This window comes from Rattus norvegicus, chromosome 4, assembly GCF_036323735.1.
Source record: "Rattus norvegicus strain BN/NHsdMcwi chromosome 4, GRCr8, whole genome shotgun sequence".
NCBI lineage: Eukaryota > Metazoa > Chordata > Mammalia > Rodentia > Muridae > Rattus > Rattus norvegicus.
The window spans coordinates 37256460-37274132 of NC_086022.1; the positions used below are offsets into that span (position 1 = coordinate 37256460).

General features: G+C 36.8%; 1 protein-coding gene across 1 annotated transcript; it reads right to left on the minus strand.

Annotated features, from left to right (window-relative positions):
* Window positions 1-14506: 14506 nt before the first annotated feature.
* On the minus strand, window positions 14507-17538 carry Rpa3 (replication protein A3). Its single transcript, NM_001106584.1, has 4 exons — window positions 17409-17538; window positions 16260-16334; window positions 15267-15375; window positions 14507-14809 (listed from the first exon to the last, which is right to left on the minus strand). Exons 1-4 carry the CDS (start codon window positions 17505-17507, stop codon window positions 14727-14729), a joined length of 366 nt encoding a protein of 121 aa, NP_001100054.1. The 5' UTR covers window positions 17508-17538; the 3' UTR covers window positions 14507-14726.
* Between the last annotated feature and the right edge of the window lie 135 nt (window positions 17539-17673).

Consider the following 17673-nt stretch of genomic DNA (forward strand, 5'->3'; position numbering starts at 1 on the left):
TAGGCATAGTGAATAACGCTGGGAAAAGTGTATGTGTGTTCTAAATGTCTGCCGGGTCACAGTATTCAGAGGAAAACATTGGGAATAATGACTTTTCTTTCTTAAATTGCCAGCAGGAGATTACTGGTCTTATAAACTTTGCTGCTTTCATTTTATAAGAGTTTTTTTTAATATTGCATAAGTTAAGATATTCTTTTTAATCCTACTGTGTTCTTAACATGAGCTTCAAAGTAATGTCAAGCTCTTAGATATATGTTTTTATTTTTCCTAAAAGTACTATGTAAAGTTAATATAATTACCTAAAGCTTTTTACCATATAGTATAAGACATAAATATGAAGTCTAATATATAAATATAGACTTTTATTTGTAATCGTGATGTTTGATGAAATTTAAAGATTGTTCTATTTAGTAGCATCCTAATATTTCTTTTGATCCGAACCATACAGCTTATATGATATCTGTTTATCTACTTTATATTGTGTATGGAATGAAAATAGATTCAAATTAATTATTTCCCTAATTTTTTATTCCTTAGGTCACTGGTATTTGAGACTATAAACTCAACAAGATATTTTACCTAAACTTGTTGAATAGAAGAATTTAGAGAACATGTTTTTATTCTTTTAAAATATTGGGATTGCAGGTAACCAACTATAGAAGTTATAACTGTATTACAAATAAACCACAGGAGGTAATATACACATATATACGCTAGGCCTCATATATGTACCTTTACTCCTAGGCCTCAGGGCATTGTTCAGGGGAGGGGCAGAGGCAGGAGGATATCTGATTGCAAGGCCAGCCTGGTAAACACACCAACTTCTAAACTAATCAAGGCTGCATGGAAAAGCCCTGTATCAAAACCAATGGCAAAATTACACACAAATACACATATACATACATACATACATACATACATACATACATACATACATACATATGCAAAATCAGCTGACTATATAACAATTACCATGATAAAGTAAAGCTAATTAAGTCCAAAAGCATGTTATTGAGAATAATATTTATTGTTAGTGCCTACTCTATATTTCAGGTACTTGGCCTATTGAATTTCTATTCAACTTCCACAAATTCTGTGAGACAAATGTTATTGTTGCCATTCTGTACATGAGGTAACAGGCAGAGGATCATTTTTATTTTTCTTTGGCAAAATAAATGATGACATCTGACATAGTGTACTAATTAAAAAGATGGTAAAGGGCAGAGAATGGAGGTCGTTGCAAATATGTGTTCAGCACACACAAGGCTAAGTTCACAAGGAGGTTTCTCAGTACCACCACATGTACACAAGGGAAAAAATAGGGGGTTGTTCACCTGTCTGCATCTATTAAAAAGGAGAATCTATATTTTAACGACTATGGGAACGAAACAATCTGAGAGAACACCAAGAACAACTTAGTCTATGGTGTTCCTCAAATGAGTGGGCAAATACATATTAGACGCCTTAGAAATATTCATATTCTTTGTCATAAGGGCAGAACATTTTTATGAGTTATAACTGGATAAATGCTCAGATGTTTGTATGATGTAGTTCTTCACTTTATTTACAGTAAAAACTTAAATGTCCACTGTGACAGTAAATCTGAACACATACATAAGGAATGCTAATAAGCTAGTCACACATTCCTAGCCTTTACAATTTAACTATGATCATCGTATTGCTATCATAAAACAGCCAAATATAATTTACCCCATGAGGTAACAAATTGTGGTTCATAATAACAAAGTTGTATACAGTTCTAATTTATTCAGAAAGCGTTTTTTCCACATTTTTGTGTCCCTTAGTACTAACACTGCAGTAACAGCTCTCAGTCCAGCACTCAGGATAGTTAGAATTGTACTTCTCTCTCCACTTAGCACATTGAAATGGTTATAAACTTCTAACTGTCCTGAAGTCAGTGGTTTATAGCAGAGAAAATGATGTATCTCCTAGGTTTTCTTATTCTCCTGAAGTCAGTGGTGTATAGCAGAGAAAATGATGTATCTCCTAGGTTTTCTGGCTCTTCTCTTTTGGTCCTATGGCCATGGCAGGAGTCTGCTCTCTCCATTGTTGTTATCCAACCTGGAGTGTACACACACAGTTCGGTTCCAGTAAGTTGTTTAGAGTAAGTGATGAATTCTGAATGTGCTGAGATGCCCAGGCTTCTAACAAATCAGTAAACATTTGTGTGCCTGATTGGTGGGCACAGGTCATGATATTAAATGATCAGAGGCTCCGTCATTGCTATGAAAGCAATGTGTGTAATGAAAGTCACAGGCATAAGCACAGTTCCTCCAGACTCCAACACTCAGATCAGTGTTTGGATTCACGGTATCTTATTTACAGACTGAGGATCCAATAGCGTCTGCCTCTTCACAGCCAACAAGTCAGTTTCACTTGTATTTTGAATTTTTAAAATGACTTAAAAATTATTTTCAAATACTTGAAGGAAATAGTTGCACATAATGTCTTCCAAAATGCAATTTCCTTACTAATACCATTGATAGGACAATGTTTTTAAATTCTTTTCTTTAGAATTATGGATAATTTGTATAATGCCAGAAATGGCAATAATAATTCAATCTTTCATCCAATTTATGAAAAGCATGCTTCCTTAATGTAATTTCCTAACTGGAAATTCAGATAGAGTAATCTAATTAAGTTGGAATCTTAAAACAAATCTACAAAGACAGAATTGTTTGGAAGTATGTTTGAAGGGATTAATGACTCAAATGTGAAACCTATTTTATATGAATTCACAAAAAAAGTTGGCCTTGCATCTTTTGACTTAAAGAATATTAGTTTCACTTATGCATGTTTTACACATGTACACACACATAAACACAGATTTTAGTATGCAAGAAACGCTGAAGTTTGAAATAACAAATGGCCAAATTCATATTTATCTACATTTTTGCTGCAGCTATGTATTTTGTCCAGTAAGCTGCCACTGTCAAATGTCATGTTCTTAAAATTATGTAGTCATGTTTTTAACATGATAGCGGTATTTTATGAAAAAAATGAATTATTTTGAAGTTCTTGTGTTTTACCTTTAATGAAAAATTATTTGTCATCCATTTGGAAATTCACATTAGACAATACTTTATATTTGTACAAATCTGGTTATACATAAAATATACATTACATATGAATATAAATATTAAGCAACTATACATTTGAGAGACATGTCTGTTACAAAAAAATTGTCTTATATCTTCTAGTTTTCCATTCATCAAAGAGGGACTGTAGATAAAAATAACAGCATGTAAGGTCCATTGTGACTATACAAATTGGTTTCTATGACCTGCACACTTTGGAAGACAGGTAGCCAGGCTGGCCTTGAGCACACGATCTTGTCTGTTCCTTCTGCATGCAGTATTGAATGCTTAACTAAATTAACATTTTAAAAAATATAATTCTTCCAATGAATGCTGAAATAGTGCTTCAAACAGAGAAGACTATTCTCCATTAGAAAGACATAACTAGGGGTCTGGAGAGACGGTTCGAGGTCAAGGGCACTGGTTGCTCTTCCAGAGGTCCTGAGTACAATTCCCAGCAACCACAAGTGGGCTCATTACCACCTATAATGAGGTCTGGTGCCCTCTTCTGGCCAGCATATATGCAGGAAGAATGCTGTATACATAATAAATCTTGAGAGAGAGGGGGAGGAGGAGAAGGGGTAGATAACTGGGAATGAATAAACTGGCACAGGTTCTTAGGGTCATGAGACAGCCACTCCTAGGTTCCAAACCTAATGGGTGAATGATAATTTTTAAGTTTGCTATATTGATTTTATTACTCATGTCTTTAGGAAGTATTATATGAAGTATATGATTATTTTCCCTTTAGAACCTTTAGACTAAAACTCTTTATTATCCAGATAAAGCATACTCAGGAAAGAATGACTCCCCCCACGATTTATTAGTTTGTCTATTCTACTGTTCTTCATTTGGATTGTATTCCAAGTATGTGAAACTTAGAGGTTTCTAGATATCTTTTTGAATGTATATGCTAGACTTCGAATATTTTATTTCCCACAGAGACTTTGAACAGAATGAAAATGAACTCTCATAGAACAAAGTTGCCAAGCATATGTGACGGAACTGTAGGGAAGAGGAGCACAATTTTAATCTGCAAGGCTACTAAAACTAGCTCCATGGTGGTTATGCATGAGGCCTGACAATTGACATGTCTCCCGTTGGCTGCATTCACCTCCAGGCCTCTGTCTGCACCAGATCACATTCATCTCTGGGATAGATGGTTAATGCGCTGCCTGTCATTCCCACTCCTTTGGACTGAGGACTGACTGGAGCTTCGGTTGATCATATTTAAGTCATCAGTACCTTCACTAAACCTGGGTCGCCAGAGCCAAGGCCACTACAGAGTTGTGTTAGGACAATCAGCATCTCAAAACTATAGCACTGCATAGAGCAAGGCTCATTTCTGATCACTGTCTTACCTGGCAAGGAGGTTTTGTTTGCTTTCAGGGAGCATTACAAAACCTTAGTTTGAAAGGAAGAGCAGGACTATTCTTGTTCAAGAACTGAGGATCTCCAGCTTTCCAATTCTTCTGGGCTTTCTGAGACTGGTCTTGCTGCTTGGCCCAAAATTCCTTTTACCTCACAGTATTCTGAATACTGGGATTTCCGGTGTAAACCATTAAGCCTGTTTTGTTTGCTTGTTTGTTTGTTTTTTGCTTTTTTTCCTTGTTAGTCACTGTCATGTTGAGTGAAATGCAAAGGTATGAAACCCTGCAACTTGTACGGTGAGGAATACAACTGCCAAATTATTTTACACTAAAAAGCGTTTCACATAGGCTTTTGTATTTGAGCAAGCAGATGATGGAAGGGGCGGATAAGAACATTTAGCTGTCAGGGTGATGTGGGCTGCACTCTAAAGCAGGCGGCAGAAAATGTGGGCCGGTATAGCCTAGGAAAAGGGACAGTTTGTGGGTTTGGTGAACGATACAAGGAAAGGGAATAGGACTTAGAACTTCTATTTTAGCATCTCTGCTCCTGGAATTCTCAGCCTTCCTGAATTTAAATTACTCATTTACCTCCAGCTCCCAGTTTGCCAAGCCACCTGTATTATCCTTTCTTTGTCACTTGGAATTTTCTCAGACTAAGCATTTAACCTACCTTTGAATTGGATTCACCCAGCTGAAGTAATTATGACCCCAGAGCCAAGACTGATGCAAGGAGTGGAACCATCCCTTTATTTAATGATTGTGTCCAGAGTCTAGCAGTTAGTGGTGGTTGGTGGTGCCATGAACTTTCTCTGTACATTTTCAGAAGCAGTTGAAAAGGCTGCATTGAGGACTGCTAGCTAAGGGGCATTTTTACCCAATATTGATTAATGCATGAATGTTGCTGCATTTTTCTTGAATTTGGGGAAATGGGAAGGGGTCATGGTAAGAAAAGGCATTGGGGTAATAAGGGGTGGGGGGGCTTCTATAATTCTTTCAGTCTGTAGCTTCTCCAGTAACACTTAGTACCTTTACAGGCACTGATGAGCTGGTTAGGCCAAGCTCTGACCAGATAGTGAGTAAGCCAAGAGCACAGCCTTCTCTTTGCTTGATTCAGATAACTTACCATTCACACTTTCTCAGAACCCTCTTCAACAAGGCATGCTGGACAACAACTACCAGCACATACTTGATCTGTTGGCCATATTAAACAAAGTTTAGTCTGAACAATACGACATGCAAAATAATAAATTATTAACTGGAAGAAAACTAAAGGATCATCTTGATGTTCTAATTCGGTGGTATAGCTAGAATTAGGTCTGGGGTCTAGATTGAAATCTAGAACTTGTCTATTTGTCAGACTGTTTGGTCTGTTCTTTTTAAGGGTGTGACTCTGGTAGATTGGCCATGCTATAGTGGATGGCCCCAGAAGTATATGGGTAACACAAGTGGAACTCCATGGGATATTAAAGCCCGAGTGTGCGTGTGCACACACATACACACACAGAGACTTGGCTGGAGTGATAAGGAGATGAGAGTGGATTTGCGAGGATTTATATGAAACTCTCAAGGAATAAAAATCATTTTTAAAAAATCTAGATAAATAACTCAGTTCAAACCTGAAAACCTTTGAGCCCTCAGTCTAAGGTTGATGGCCTGAGAAGCAAAGAACAGAGGGAGTAGCCCAAGTCCCTCAGGTCACTGCACAAGAATCAGGAACTGACATCAAAAAACTGGAAGACTTATGTCTCAGTTTGAGAGGATTGCTACATAATTCCTATATTTATACATATAAAATGAATGATATTGTACATAATCTTGCATAAATGAATTTGTTATAAAGTATTGCTGTATAATTAATATTTTAAAGCCTATATAAATGGGATCTTCATTTGCATGATTATGTTCATATGCAATGTTATTGAGGCCAGATGTGGTTTACACCTAAAATTCAGAACTCAGTATATAGAGTCAGGAGAATTAAGTTTGAGGCTAACCTAGGCTACACAGTGAAAGCCTGTTTCAAGAAATTAAAAAAGACAAAAAAGTTGAGAAATTAGTCTTCTATAAAAGTTTACAGATTCCATAGAAGTTTAAGTATTTGTGTCTAAAGTTTTTCATCAGTATATTCAGATGTTTTGCCTAAAACAAGGGGTAGGTTTTTAGTTTTGATTTAGCAATTTAGCTATTAGCATATACTCCCTTTTCATTTTAAATTCTCCTGTCTTTCATCATATAACCATCAGGGTTTATGAGTGAGATAATCCACTCCTTGTCTGCTGGAGGTGAAATGTTTTTCCTTGCCACCAAGGAATATGCTTTGCAATGGTTATTTCTATTTGTAACCATATCTTGTGATCACAAGATCCATGTAGCTGAATTTAGAATATGTAGGGAACACAGAAGGCAACAGTGCTGATCTAAATGTCACTGACTTCGATTTTAACTCAAAAAATTGTTAAAAGCTGAAATACACCCATCCTGATCACCCATGTCTGCAAGGTATTTTTCGATAATCTGAATTTTGTTACAGGAGTCATATTATTTCTTCAAATCCATGAAATTTCCTAGCCTCCTTTCCAGTGAGACTCATTAGACAACCTGTTTCAAGATCCCACTTTCAGATATTTTGAAAGTCAAATGTCATGTGTGTTTGTGTACCAGTCATACCTAGGAGACATGGTGTCTAACCTCATGTCCCCCTCTAATTAAGCAGTCACAGATGTGTACAAAATGTCTTAAGCTTACAAACTTCTCTTTCCTGAGTGGCTTTTCCTTTGAGCTGTCAGTTGGGTGATGGACTAAACAGGAGTACTCTGCTTGTTTGTTTGAACACATCTCGGAGTTTTAAAGCTCATTTGTTCTTGTGATGCATTTTCACTGGATTGCTTAAAATATATCCTTAATGTTGAATGTCAAAAGTTAGGTCATGTGATGAAAGATAAAGGTACAATGACAACATTTAACCTCTTTTATTCCTTGAAAAGAGATTTTACTTTCTTTAAGAAGGAATAGGCAAAAAAACCAAACAAAACCAAACCAAACAAAACAAACAAAAAACAAACAAAAATAACAACAACCAAAAAGAAGGAATAAGGTAGGCCACTAGTGCCAGTTTTAGTGCAGAGTGGTCCTGTGAAAACCAACAATCAATCCCCCCACTTTACCTCCACTGGTAACTCAAGTTTACATTTAGGAAAGACTGTTCATGTATAATGAGAAACCAAGGAGACACAGACATGTCCTCAGCTTTTTTAAACTCACTTTTTGGAAATAAGGACAGTATAAATGTCATATTTAATCCCATCTAATTTTCATGATTTATTTGTACTGTTAAAAGTGAAGCAAACTGCCCAGAGGGCCAATTCTTTTAGGTCACTGGTTTCCAATAGAAAGAGCAGTCCACAAAAATCTGGTTTGGAAGCAATGACTTCTAATTACTCTTATTTCTTCTCTAAGTTTCCAGTATGTTCATCTGGAAAACATTTAGTCATTTTTAAGGAGATTCCAAAAATGAGGCAATCCATGGTCCACTGTCTGCCTTCATAAAAGGTCAACTGCATGACCAACTAAACCATAACATTTCTGAGACATATGGAAGTAATAATTTGCTAAAAGGAACTCTGATAATTTCAAAGGGCAAATGCAGCTCTTAAATAGTGGATTCACTTATCAGGTGCAATGTTTTCTTATCATTTAAAGTCTCTCACAAGGGAGAGAAAAAATATTAAAACGTTGCAGTGAAACACAGTGCTGTTTCAGTTTGTCACTTGACACAATTTGACATAAATTGACTAGTACATGTATGGAGTTGAACTAATAAGAATAAGCTTGGTGTCTAATACTGAAACAGTGTCTAATGTATTAACTTTTAATTATCCATCAACAAAATTCTCACTGCTAATTCAGGTAACAAGATACGCAAACTGTCTCCTCATTTAGAACTAATTGTTAAGATTTGTTTTACCGTAACATTTTATGATGTGAGATTTCCTTGAGTAATAATTCAAACTGAAAAATGAAGTTGCTTGGAAGATGAGACTAGTTTAAATCAGGGTTTACTACACTATAGCCTGAAACGCTCACTCCAATGATTCCAAAGAAACAATCATATTGGAACATAATTTTTTTTAAGATTTCTTTTTATTTATATGTGTACACTGCAGCTGCCTTCAGACACACCAGAAGAGGGCACCAGATCTCATTACAGATGGCTGTGAGCCACCATGTGGTTGCTGGAATTTGAACTCAGGACCTCTGGAAGAGCAGTCAGTGCTCTAAACCTCTGAGCCATCTCTCCAGCCCGGAACATAATTTTTTTAATATGCAGAAACTACAGTATTTCAGCCTACATCTTTTAAAATGGGGAATTTCTATACAACTTAATGCCATGCTAACATTATGTAATATGAAAGCAGAAGCAATATTATTTGCAACTTTAATCACTACAATCAAGAGGAACATTACATTATAACTTGTTTAGACTCTATGATTCTGGTATTAATTAGGCATCTCATGACCCTATGCTGTAGATCAAATGGGGTCATAAGAATCATAAATGGCTTACCTCAAGCCAACATCACTATTAGAAAGTAATTCAAAACACGTGTTTCACTGATACTCTAGGTTTTACACCATCTTCATGGCAAGGTAGGCAACTTAATGGCATTAGGATTGACGTTATCTTCATAACAGAGAATAAAATTCCAGGTAAATTAGATAAAGGAAGAAAACAAATTTAAGTTCCACCAAGTAAAACCATATCTGACTGCTAATAATCAAGAGTGTTCCTTTGAAAGCTCAGACCAATTAAATAACTAACTAGCTAGTAAGATAAGACACCTTGAGAGTATGCTAGGCTGCTGTGGACAGACTTCAAAGGACTGATTTCAGATTCTTGTATGTATCTTCAGTAATTAGGGTGTGGCTTAACATCATGTATCTGTGGTTTGAAAATGCATATTAATAAAAACACAACCTCCAAATTCTCTGTGTCTACTAATAGCACTACACTTAACTCGGAATGAAATGCTTTCAGTTTTGTATATAATTCTGTCAGGTGAAAAAACTGAAGCTCCAAGGAACTAACACTTAAGGAAACTAAAATAGCAAATATTCCCGATAAAGGTATTAAAAGTGTTATTCACAGTTTCGACTGTCTAAACTGTCCATAACAAGACATGACAAAAGTTGGCTCTCAAAATTTATATGGAGGGCCACTGTTAATAGAATAGTTATTAGCTTATTAAAGATGGCTACTAAGGAGATACCTCATAGAAATAATCCCTTACTGATTAAAACAAAAACAAAAACAAAAAAACAAAAAAACTCCAAAGGTTTATTGAGTCTTTGGCTTTTACTGATACAGAAATAAAAGATATAAAACAAAAGGGGATATAAGATCTCCCAGGGATAGCCTAAATAATGCTCTACTGACTTTCAATTTTTTAAATGTCAGTGAAAAAGGTAATACCACTACTAAAATACACTGGATTTTTTTAAAGGACTTATGAATAGATCAGCATATATATGTTATAACTTCAGAATGAAAGGAAGGAAATATGTTGTGATGGGGAAGAGGTTTTGTCTTTGTTTCAACAGAAGAAAATCTAGAATTCCATCTAAATTAATAAAAATCAGATTTGACCAGCTAAGACCTTCCCTGAAGATCTTGTCTGCAGGGGGGAAGAAATCAAGATCAACAAACTAGGTCACATATATTATATATTGCTGATCCCTCTGCATGCGGACAACTCAGACTGGCTGAGACATGAAAATGTCTCCAACCTTTATCTAAGCATAATGTTGGTCACAAAATCCTCAGGACTTATCATGCCATCCTTTCAGAAGGCATGGATGAAAATTTGTATTTCAGTGTGGTCATACAGTCCAAACTAACATATGAAGACAGATGCCTTACATGTTCAAAGAGCAGAGAATCATCTTTAAGTGAATAGTGCACACTGTACATTCTATATATGTGTTAATGCAGAAATTATATATTACCTTTGAAAGCTTATATGTTCACCGAGAAAAACAACCAGACAGAGTTAAGTTAAAGTGGTCCTGACAAGATTCACCCTTGAGGATGCTGAGAAAGATGCTGAGACAAATTTATTCCAGCATCCTGCTAGATTCACCTTCACTGACTACCTACCTCAGTAGCTGCTTCCCTAAGGATCTGCATCCAGAGCAACTGTGCACTCAGATGCTGATTTCTATGCTCAGACATTGGTCTGGATGTTGGCATGGTCAAGACTCTCTGGTCTGGTGCTATGCAAATATTGTCTTACATCACCTCTGATTGGTTAATAAAGAGCCAGTTCAACCAATGTCTGGGGAGAGGAGAGAAGAAAGGCTGTATTAATCCCAGTCAGGGGGCCCTAAGAGACCAGAAGAGGTTATTTAGGAGCAAACAGGGCAAAATACTCCAAATTACTCTTACAGTTGGTACACCTAATGTGGGGCACTTCTGCACCAGCTCTAGCCCATTTTAGTGTCCGAATAAATTACATGAAGACCTAATTAAGTTATAAAAATGTTTCAAGCCCTAAAACTGGGCAGGTACTCATCTATTCTAACCCTACTATGCTAGCCTATCTACTTCACAGACATGGGGTCCTTTACCTGTACTCTGAGTCTTGTTCAGGCTTGCTCTGCTCCAAGTGTATCCTCATGGTATTCCTCCTAGTCCCTCCTCATGGTCTTTCCATATCTCTTCCTCCCCTCTCTCTGATCTCTTTGGAACCCTGCTGACTGGGATCAGAAGTCTCACCTACCTTCTACTCAGTTATTGGCTGAATCAGCTCTTTATTAACCAATCAGAGGCGATGGAAAACAATTTTACCTAACACAGCCCAGAGATGCTTGACCATGCCAACATCTGGACTGCAACCAGACATCTGGGCACGGAAATCAGAATCTAAATACACAGGGCGCAAAACCATCCTACAACAGGAAAACATTCTGGATTTTGTCATGTCCTACACTGAATCCTGATATTCCTTGTACAATTTTAAGTGTCCCAGTAAGTTTTAAGACTATTACACTTCTAGAGCTGACATTTTTACAATGTTTTCTTGTCTATGTTTCCTGGTTTTATAAACAAGTTTTTTTTAACGCGTGCTGTATTATAAATGAATGAGTGTACTCTCCTTTACCTTCCCTGATATTCTGAGCACTTACTAGGAGTAAAAAAATTAACATGTAAATATTGTAGAATTTCCTTTTGGCACAAGAGAAACATCCTAAAACTGAGTATGGTTAGCAATTCTACACAAAAACCACTCAATTATATACTTGAGATAGGTAAACTGTATAATTTATGAATAATATTTCAATGAAGTCACCACAAGAAAAATCTGGAATTTGTGTCAAGGAAGGACCAATTGCTCAGACAATACTCATTCAGGTGCCAGGCTGATGGGACACCCGGATGTATCAGATAAGCAGCTCAGACATGAGAGAGCTTAGATACAGCACCATAATCATTAGCATAAAGGACTCACTCAGAAAGTGAGATCCTCAGCTGACTTAGTATAACTTGAGGGCACATTTGATAACACCAGGTTGGTTAACATAGAACCAGAGACTGACACTTTCTCTAGTATTTAAGGCAAAACTTCCTGAGAATTGCGATGTCCCTCCTTGTTTTCAAACTATATTTATTTCATTTAATAAAAGGCTTTACTATAACCACCTATGGTAATATTCTTTAAGTAATCTGCAGATTATTTTGAGCCTATAAAACTCAAAGATAACAAAATTCTACTGAACAAAATATTTGACAACGTAAATCAAGATTTCAGCTCGTGGTCACTTGGCTCCATGTCTTTGGACCTATGGTGAGGTAGAACATCACAGTAGCATAACTTGAGGGGGAGATGGTTCATATCATGGCACATAAGGGCCGGAAACCAGGTTATCCCCTTCAAGGCTGTGCCCCTAGTAATCTACTTTGTCTAGAACTTTCTAAACTAAAGCACTAAGTAGGGATCAAATGCTTTCATGAACCTGGGGGCAATTTTGTGTTCAAATGGTAACCTTACACATGTGGGCACTTCACAGTGTAGATATGCCACCTCCTCTTGGCCGCCAGTTTTGAAAATTCTAAATTCAAATTTCTACAGGTTTAAACTCTTAGTAGTGGGCCCCTATAAGATGAAAAACAGGCTACATATTTCCAATACACAATAACACAAAGTTCAGAACAGTCAGGAAGAATGGGATCAAAAACCAAATCCATCACGGCAAAAGTTAAATTCTTGTGTTCTACTACAGCGTTTGTAGCACATGGCATCGTTCAAGTCCTAATAGGTCTGGGCAGTCCTTGCCCATTGTAGCCCATGTAACCTCTCTTAGGTTAGCTCTATTTGTCCCCTGTAGTTTTCCTTTGCAGACCTTGCTTGTTTCTGGCATCTAACACCCTCGATTCTCCACTGCAGCTCAGGTTTCAAGCTCTCAGCTCACACATCGCACCGATGTTACCTGGAGGGACTCTGACACTGTTTAGACTTTCAGCCCTTCCCTTGAAATATAGGTGGAAGCCTTCATAGCCCTGCGACTCTTCTATTTCACATGCCTGGAAAAACAAGCACTGTATGAATGATGCCAAGATCCTCTCTCAGCCTGGGCAGGAGCCAGGCCCCTAAGGCCACATCTGCATTGACTAAAGAGTATCTGAGTAGCTGAACACACACACACACACACACACACACACACACACACACACACACACACACCCTTAAAGCTGTGCCTACAACATTCCTTGGAGCTCCCTTCTTGAATGTAAAACTTTCCCAACAAGTCAGAAACTTATTCTGTGATGCCCTAATGGTATCTCTCTCACTATCCCAATGGCAAGCATTTGCTTTCTTTTTCATGGTGCTAAGCTCAGAACAACATAAACTCTTTATGCCCACCTGAAACATTCCCTTCTGGCCAAACTCCACAGGTTTCAGCATGGCTTTTTACTCTATTCTTACTGTAAACCCATCTAAAAGGTGTGCAATGAACACCTCACAGTCCAGTTCTTAATTTGTCTAGAAATCTCCTCCAAATTCATGTCTTCATTTTGAATTTAACCTCACTTAGTCTCAGGACATAGACACAAATCTAGACAAATCCTTTCCCAGAATGTTTTTCCAGTCTAATTCCCAAAAGTCTCAAATCTACTTGAAGTCTTATGAGCAGTCTTTATTCCTATCAGCATTTTGGACTTTCAAGTTCCCACCATTATGCATTACATCAATAAACTCTATTCGCAATGTACTTCTCTAATAAGTTCTCCAAACCCTTGCAAATTCTTCCCCCAAATCCTTCTTAAGATTTAAGAACCACACAGTTAGATTTATCACAGTAATCACCACTCTACTTCTCTGGTATCATTTGTGTGTATAAATAACTGTCTTATCATTGTGACAAAACACCTGATATTCACAATTTAAAAGGAGGGCTTATTCACACTTTCAGAGAGCTTAGTACGTTATAGATGCCTGGGAATGGGAGAAAAGACAAGTTTATAACGTGGTGGCCAAGAAACAGGAGAGTGAGGAAGGGATCAGAGACCAACTACAACCTTGATAGGCAACCCTCCAGTGACATACTTCCTTTAACTAGGACACATTTAAAGTCTCCAGAATTTCTCAAAATAGTTTGAGCTGTGAGAGACAATCCAATATTCAGGACCGAAAAATGGTAGATGAGAATTCCATACTAAGAATAATGACAAGTTTAAAGGCATGAACAAAAAGTCAAAGATTCTGCCAACCCAATGATCATATATCAACCGTTTGTCACTGGTATATATCACATTTTAAAATCCAAAATGAAGAAACTTGAAAAATTAGATATATGCCTGTTCTTTTCAGTCACCAAAAGTACTTTCTAAATAACCTAATAAGGAATAATCAGCATGGTAGATGATAAGAAAATCTGTAGCACAGCTGACCCAGGCTTCCCTTTGGTAGATGAAAGACCAAACCTTATAGTTACAAAACTCCAAGTTTGAGACTGAAAATAAAAACAATTGACCAACAGCATATTTTAATTTTCTTTTTATTCAGACCATATATTGAAGTATCGATTTTAAAAAATTTATAAAAAGACTTAGATGTAAACTGTCATAGTAGATTTACAAAAAATATATATAAAAAAGCAAATTAAATATTAGAAATTATAGGAGTCTCTCCCTTAAACTGAAGGAGTCTTCTTTAATAACTTTCAATGTAGCTTACTGGCAATCTTAAGAAATTCAAGAAGCTCATTCATGTTGTGTAAGCCCTAAAGGAAAAAACTGAGGAAACTCATTGATAATTTTCACAGCTTCATTGTAAAGTTCAAGATCTGAAAGAAACATTTAAGCAAACACTTAATCTACAATGGAATCTGCAGTATCAACTGTTACCTGAAGTATTTCTATGAATTTCTCTCCTTTTCAGAAGTCGACTTATTTTCACAATCCATATTTATTTAACTGTGGTACTACCAAAGAATGGGGAGATGATAAACCATTATATTGTCATTTTCTGCTGGGGTCATTACTTCAGTGTTACTAGACTGTTCTAGCCTCCAATTCATATATTAAAATATTAACTTTATCGTAGTTTAAGCCCTTTTTATTCTATAACTAGTGGTATTTACTGTTTTCTTTACATATGTGAGAAATGACTAATTTACAAGGTCTCTTCTCATTTTATAGAATTTGAAACTGTACCAGGGCTGAGATTTAAAACCAAAAACATTAAATAAAAGTTCTCTCCTATTTATACACAACTGCTAAATAGTAAGATGCTTTACTTACCAAAGCGATTACAATCTTCCTTAAACAGGATATAAGATGCACATAGTATGGTTGCCTTGGCTGTCACCTTCCCGACTACTTCTACGATTCCAGAGATTTCTTCATCCAGCTAAACGTTGAACGAAATGCCAATTAGGGATTAACCTTTCAGTTGATAATGACCTCGGAAAGTTGTTCTACTTTTTCCTCGTTTTTCAGATTCATTCATAGTTCACTAATATTTCATTGCAAAAAGACACTTTACATTTAACCAACATAAAAATGGAAATATAGCTTGTCAAAGACGTTGGCACATATAACAGAGAAAGATGGGATGAGGATGGTATCTTTAGTACTGCCTTAAGTTCTGGAGATACAGTTACACATTTAAGTTGAAGGCAAAGTCATTTAAAGACACTGAGGATGTTCAGGTTTCCTATCAACACATATCCATTTAAAAAGTCACGAGAAGAACTATATATAAATTTTACAATGCATGTTCTATATAGAGTAACCAAATGATATATGGATTTGTCTTCATAAAAGATCACAAAGATGTTTTAAGCACATTGAACATGAAATTTTTAAAAATTTAAAAATATGTACAAAGGAATAGGTTTTTCAAAGAACAAATATGTATATATAATATATAAAAACAAATATATATACATACACATATGTATGTATACACACACACACACATATAGCTAAAACCAGGCTTGTGATTATAGAAGAAAGAAGTAGTTTGGAAAAAAGATTTTCATATGTATCTTTTGGATTATTTTTTAAAGGAGTAAAAATTGTTATCCAATCAATACTTAAGGGATACTTTCCGAAATGTTGGTGCCCTAAGAATCACTGAAGGTTAGAAATGGAAATAAGACAAAATATGAGAGCATGAATTTGACTTTTAAAATCATACAAGTGCAGCCTTCACATTTTCATCACCTAAATCAGAAATAACAAGAACCCCCCCCCCAAATTAAATATGAGAGTATATCACTTTAAACATACTGGCTCCATCAATTCAATGGTTCCATTCTTTCCTTCTCCATCTGAAAGAATAAACATTTTTCCAGTGGGATGAATCTAAAAAAGGAAACCAAGACAAAAAGCCGTAGATTTAGAAAACAGAATCTACAGAAATGAGATATTCAAAAGAGTCATTGAAGTTTTATTCCGTTGAACATATAGTGATAGGTTTTTGGACAGTTTATTTGGTTCAAGCTTTAATTTTGTTACTTGATTTGATGACTAGAAGCCCGGTCAATTCTGAATTTCTAGTATACAATGAATATTTTCTTAGTGTTCTGTGTCGCTTCTTTTATTTGTAAATTTGGCCACTGTACACTAAAATTAAAGGGGGCAATCACTACCTAATGGAATTCTGAAAACATTAATTATTTAGTAGATCTCACAGAATACCTTCTCTTAAAATTAAGAAAGACGATCTAAAAGAACTGGTTGCCAGATCTGAAGATGACTTCCCTTGAAATTGAGCTCTGCCACTTGATGTGACTCTTGGGCATTTCAGTTAGCTCAGTCAGCCTACCTGTGAAGTTAGACATTCCTTTCACTTAGGAAATGTGTGAATGAAATGACCTAGCAAATAAGGTCTTATAAATGATTTTCTTTCCCTCGGCGTTCTCAATTTCTGGGACTTTGGGCTTATTTCTTACCTATAGGAAGGACCAGGCTGCAGTCTTAAGACTGAACTAGATACAAGGTATCTATAGTCTATGGGAGGGGCTACCAAGAAATGTTTCCTAGAGAAAAGACTGCAAAGCAGAAAAACCAGGCCCGTAAGTAGAGAGGGTTGCAAAAGACAGGGAAACAAGAAGATTCATCAGCTAAGTCTGGCTAAACCAAAAACTAGGACAACAGAGGAGCCAAGTTTGTAAATACCTTTCTGGTAAATACAGAGAGGGGGCGCGGAGCGCTCGGAACTAAAAGATCTTTCGAAACAGTTTTTGAGAAATAAAAGAAGCGGCACCGAAATGGAGAGGCAATGGCTTAGCCGTGGAAAAGCTCTTCTTGTGAAAACTAAAGCAAGCTGGAAGGCAATGCTGCTTAAAGGTTACCTGCTCCCAACCTCCGCTCCCTACCCCGCAGCCATTCCCTAATGGCTGCGGATCCCGTCGTGTCGCTCGAACCCGCACGCACCTTTTCCAGCTTCCCCACGAAGCACACGGGTCGTTCGATATACTGTGATAACATGCTGGCGTTGACGCGCGCTTTGGGGAGTTCCATTATGTCCACCATGATTCTGCCGCCAAAACTCACAACCCGCAGGAAAGCGGACTATGATTGACACCCAGCAGGCTTCGCCAACCCGGCAGATTTCCCGAACACCAATCAGAGGAAACATGCGCCTCAGATCCACCAATCAAATCCACAGGAGCAGCTAGTTCTCGCGCACGCGGATAGC

Excerpts from the sequence above, each read along its gene's own strand:
- Rpa3 (NM_001106584.1), bottom strand. The coding sequence starts at position 17,507 with ATGGTGGACATAATGGAACTCCCCAAAGCGCGCGTCAACGCCAGCATG. Across the intron at positions 16,335-17,408 it reads TCGTGGGGAAGCTGGAAAAG|ATTCATCCCACTGGAAAAAT; the intron begins GTGCGTGCGGGT and ends TTCCTTTTTTAG. Across the intron at positions 14,810-15,266 it reads GGAAGATTGTAATCGCTTTG|ATCTTGAACTTTACAATGAA; the intron begins GTAAGTAAAGCA and ends TGTTTCTTTCAG.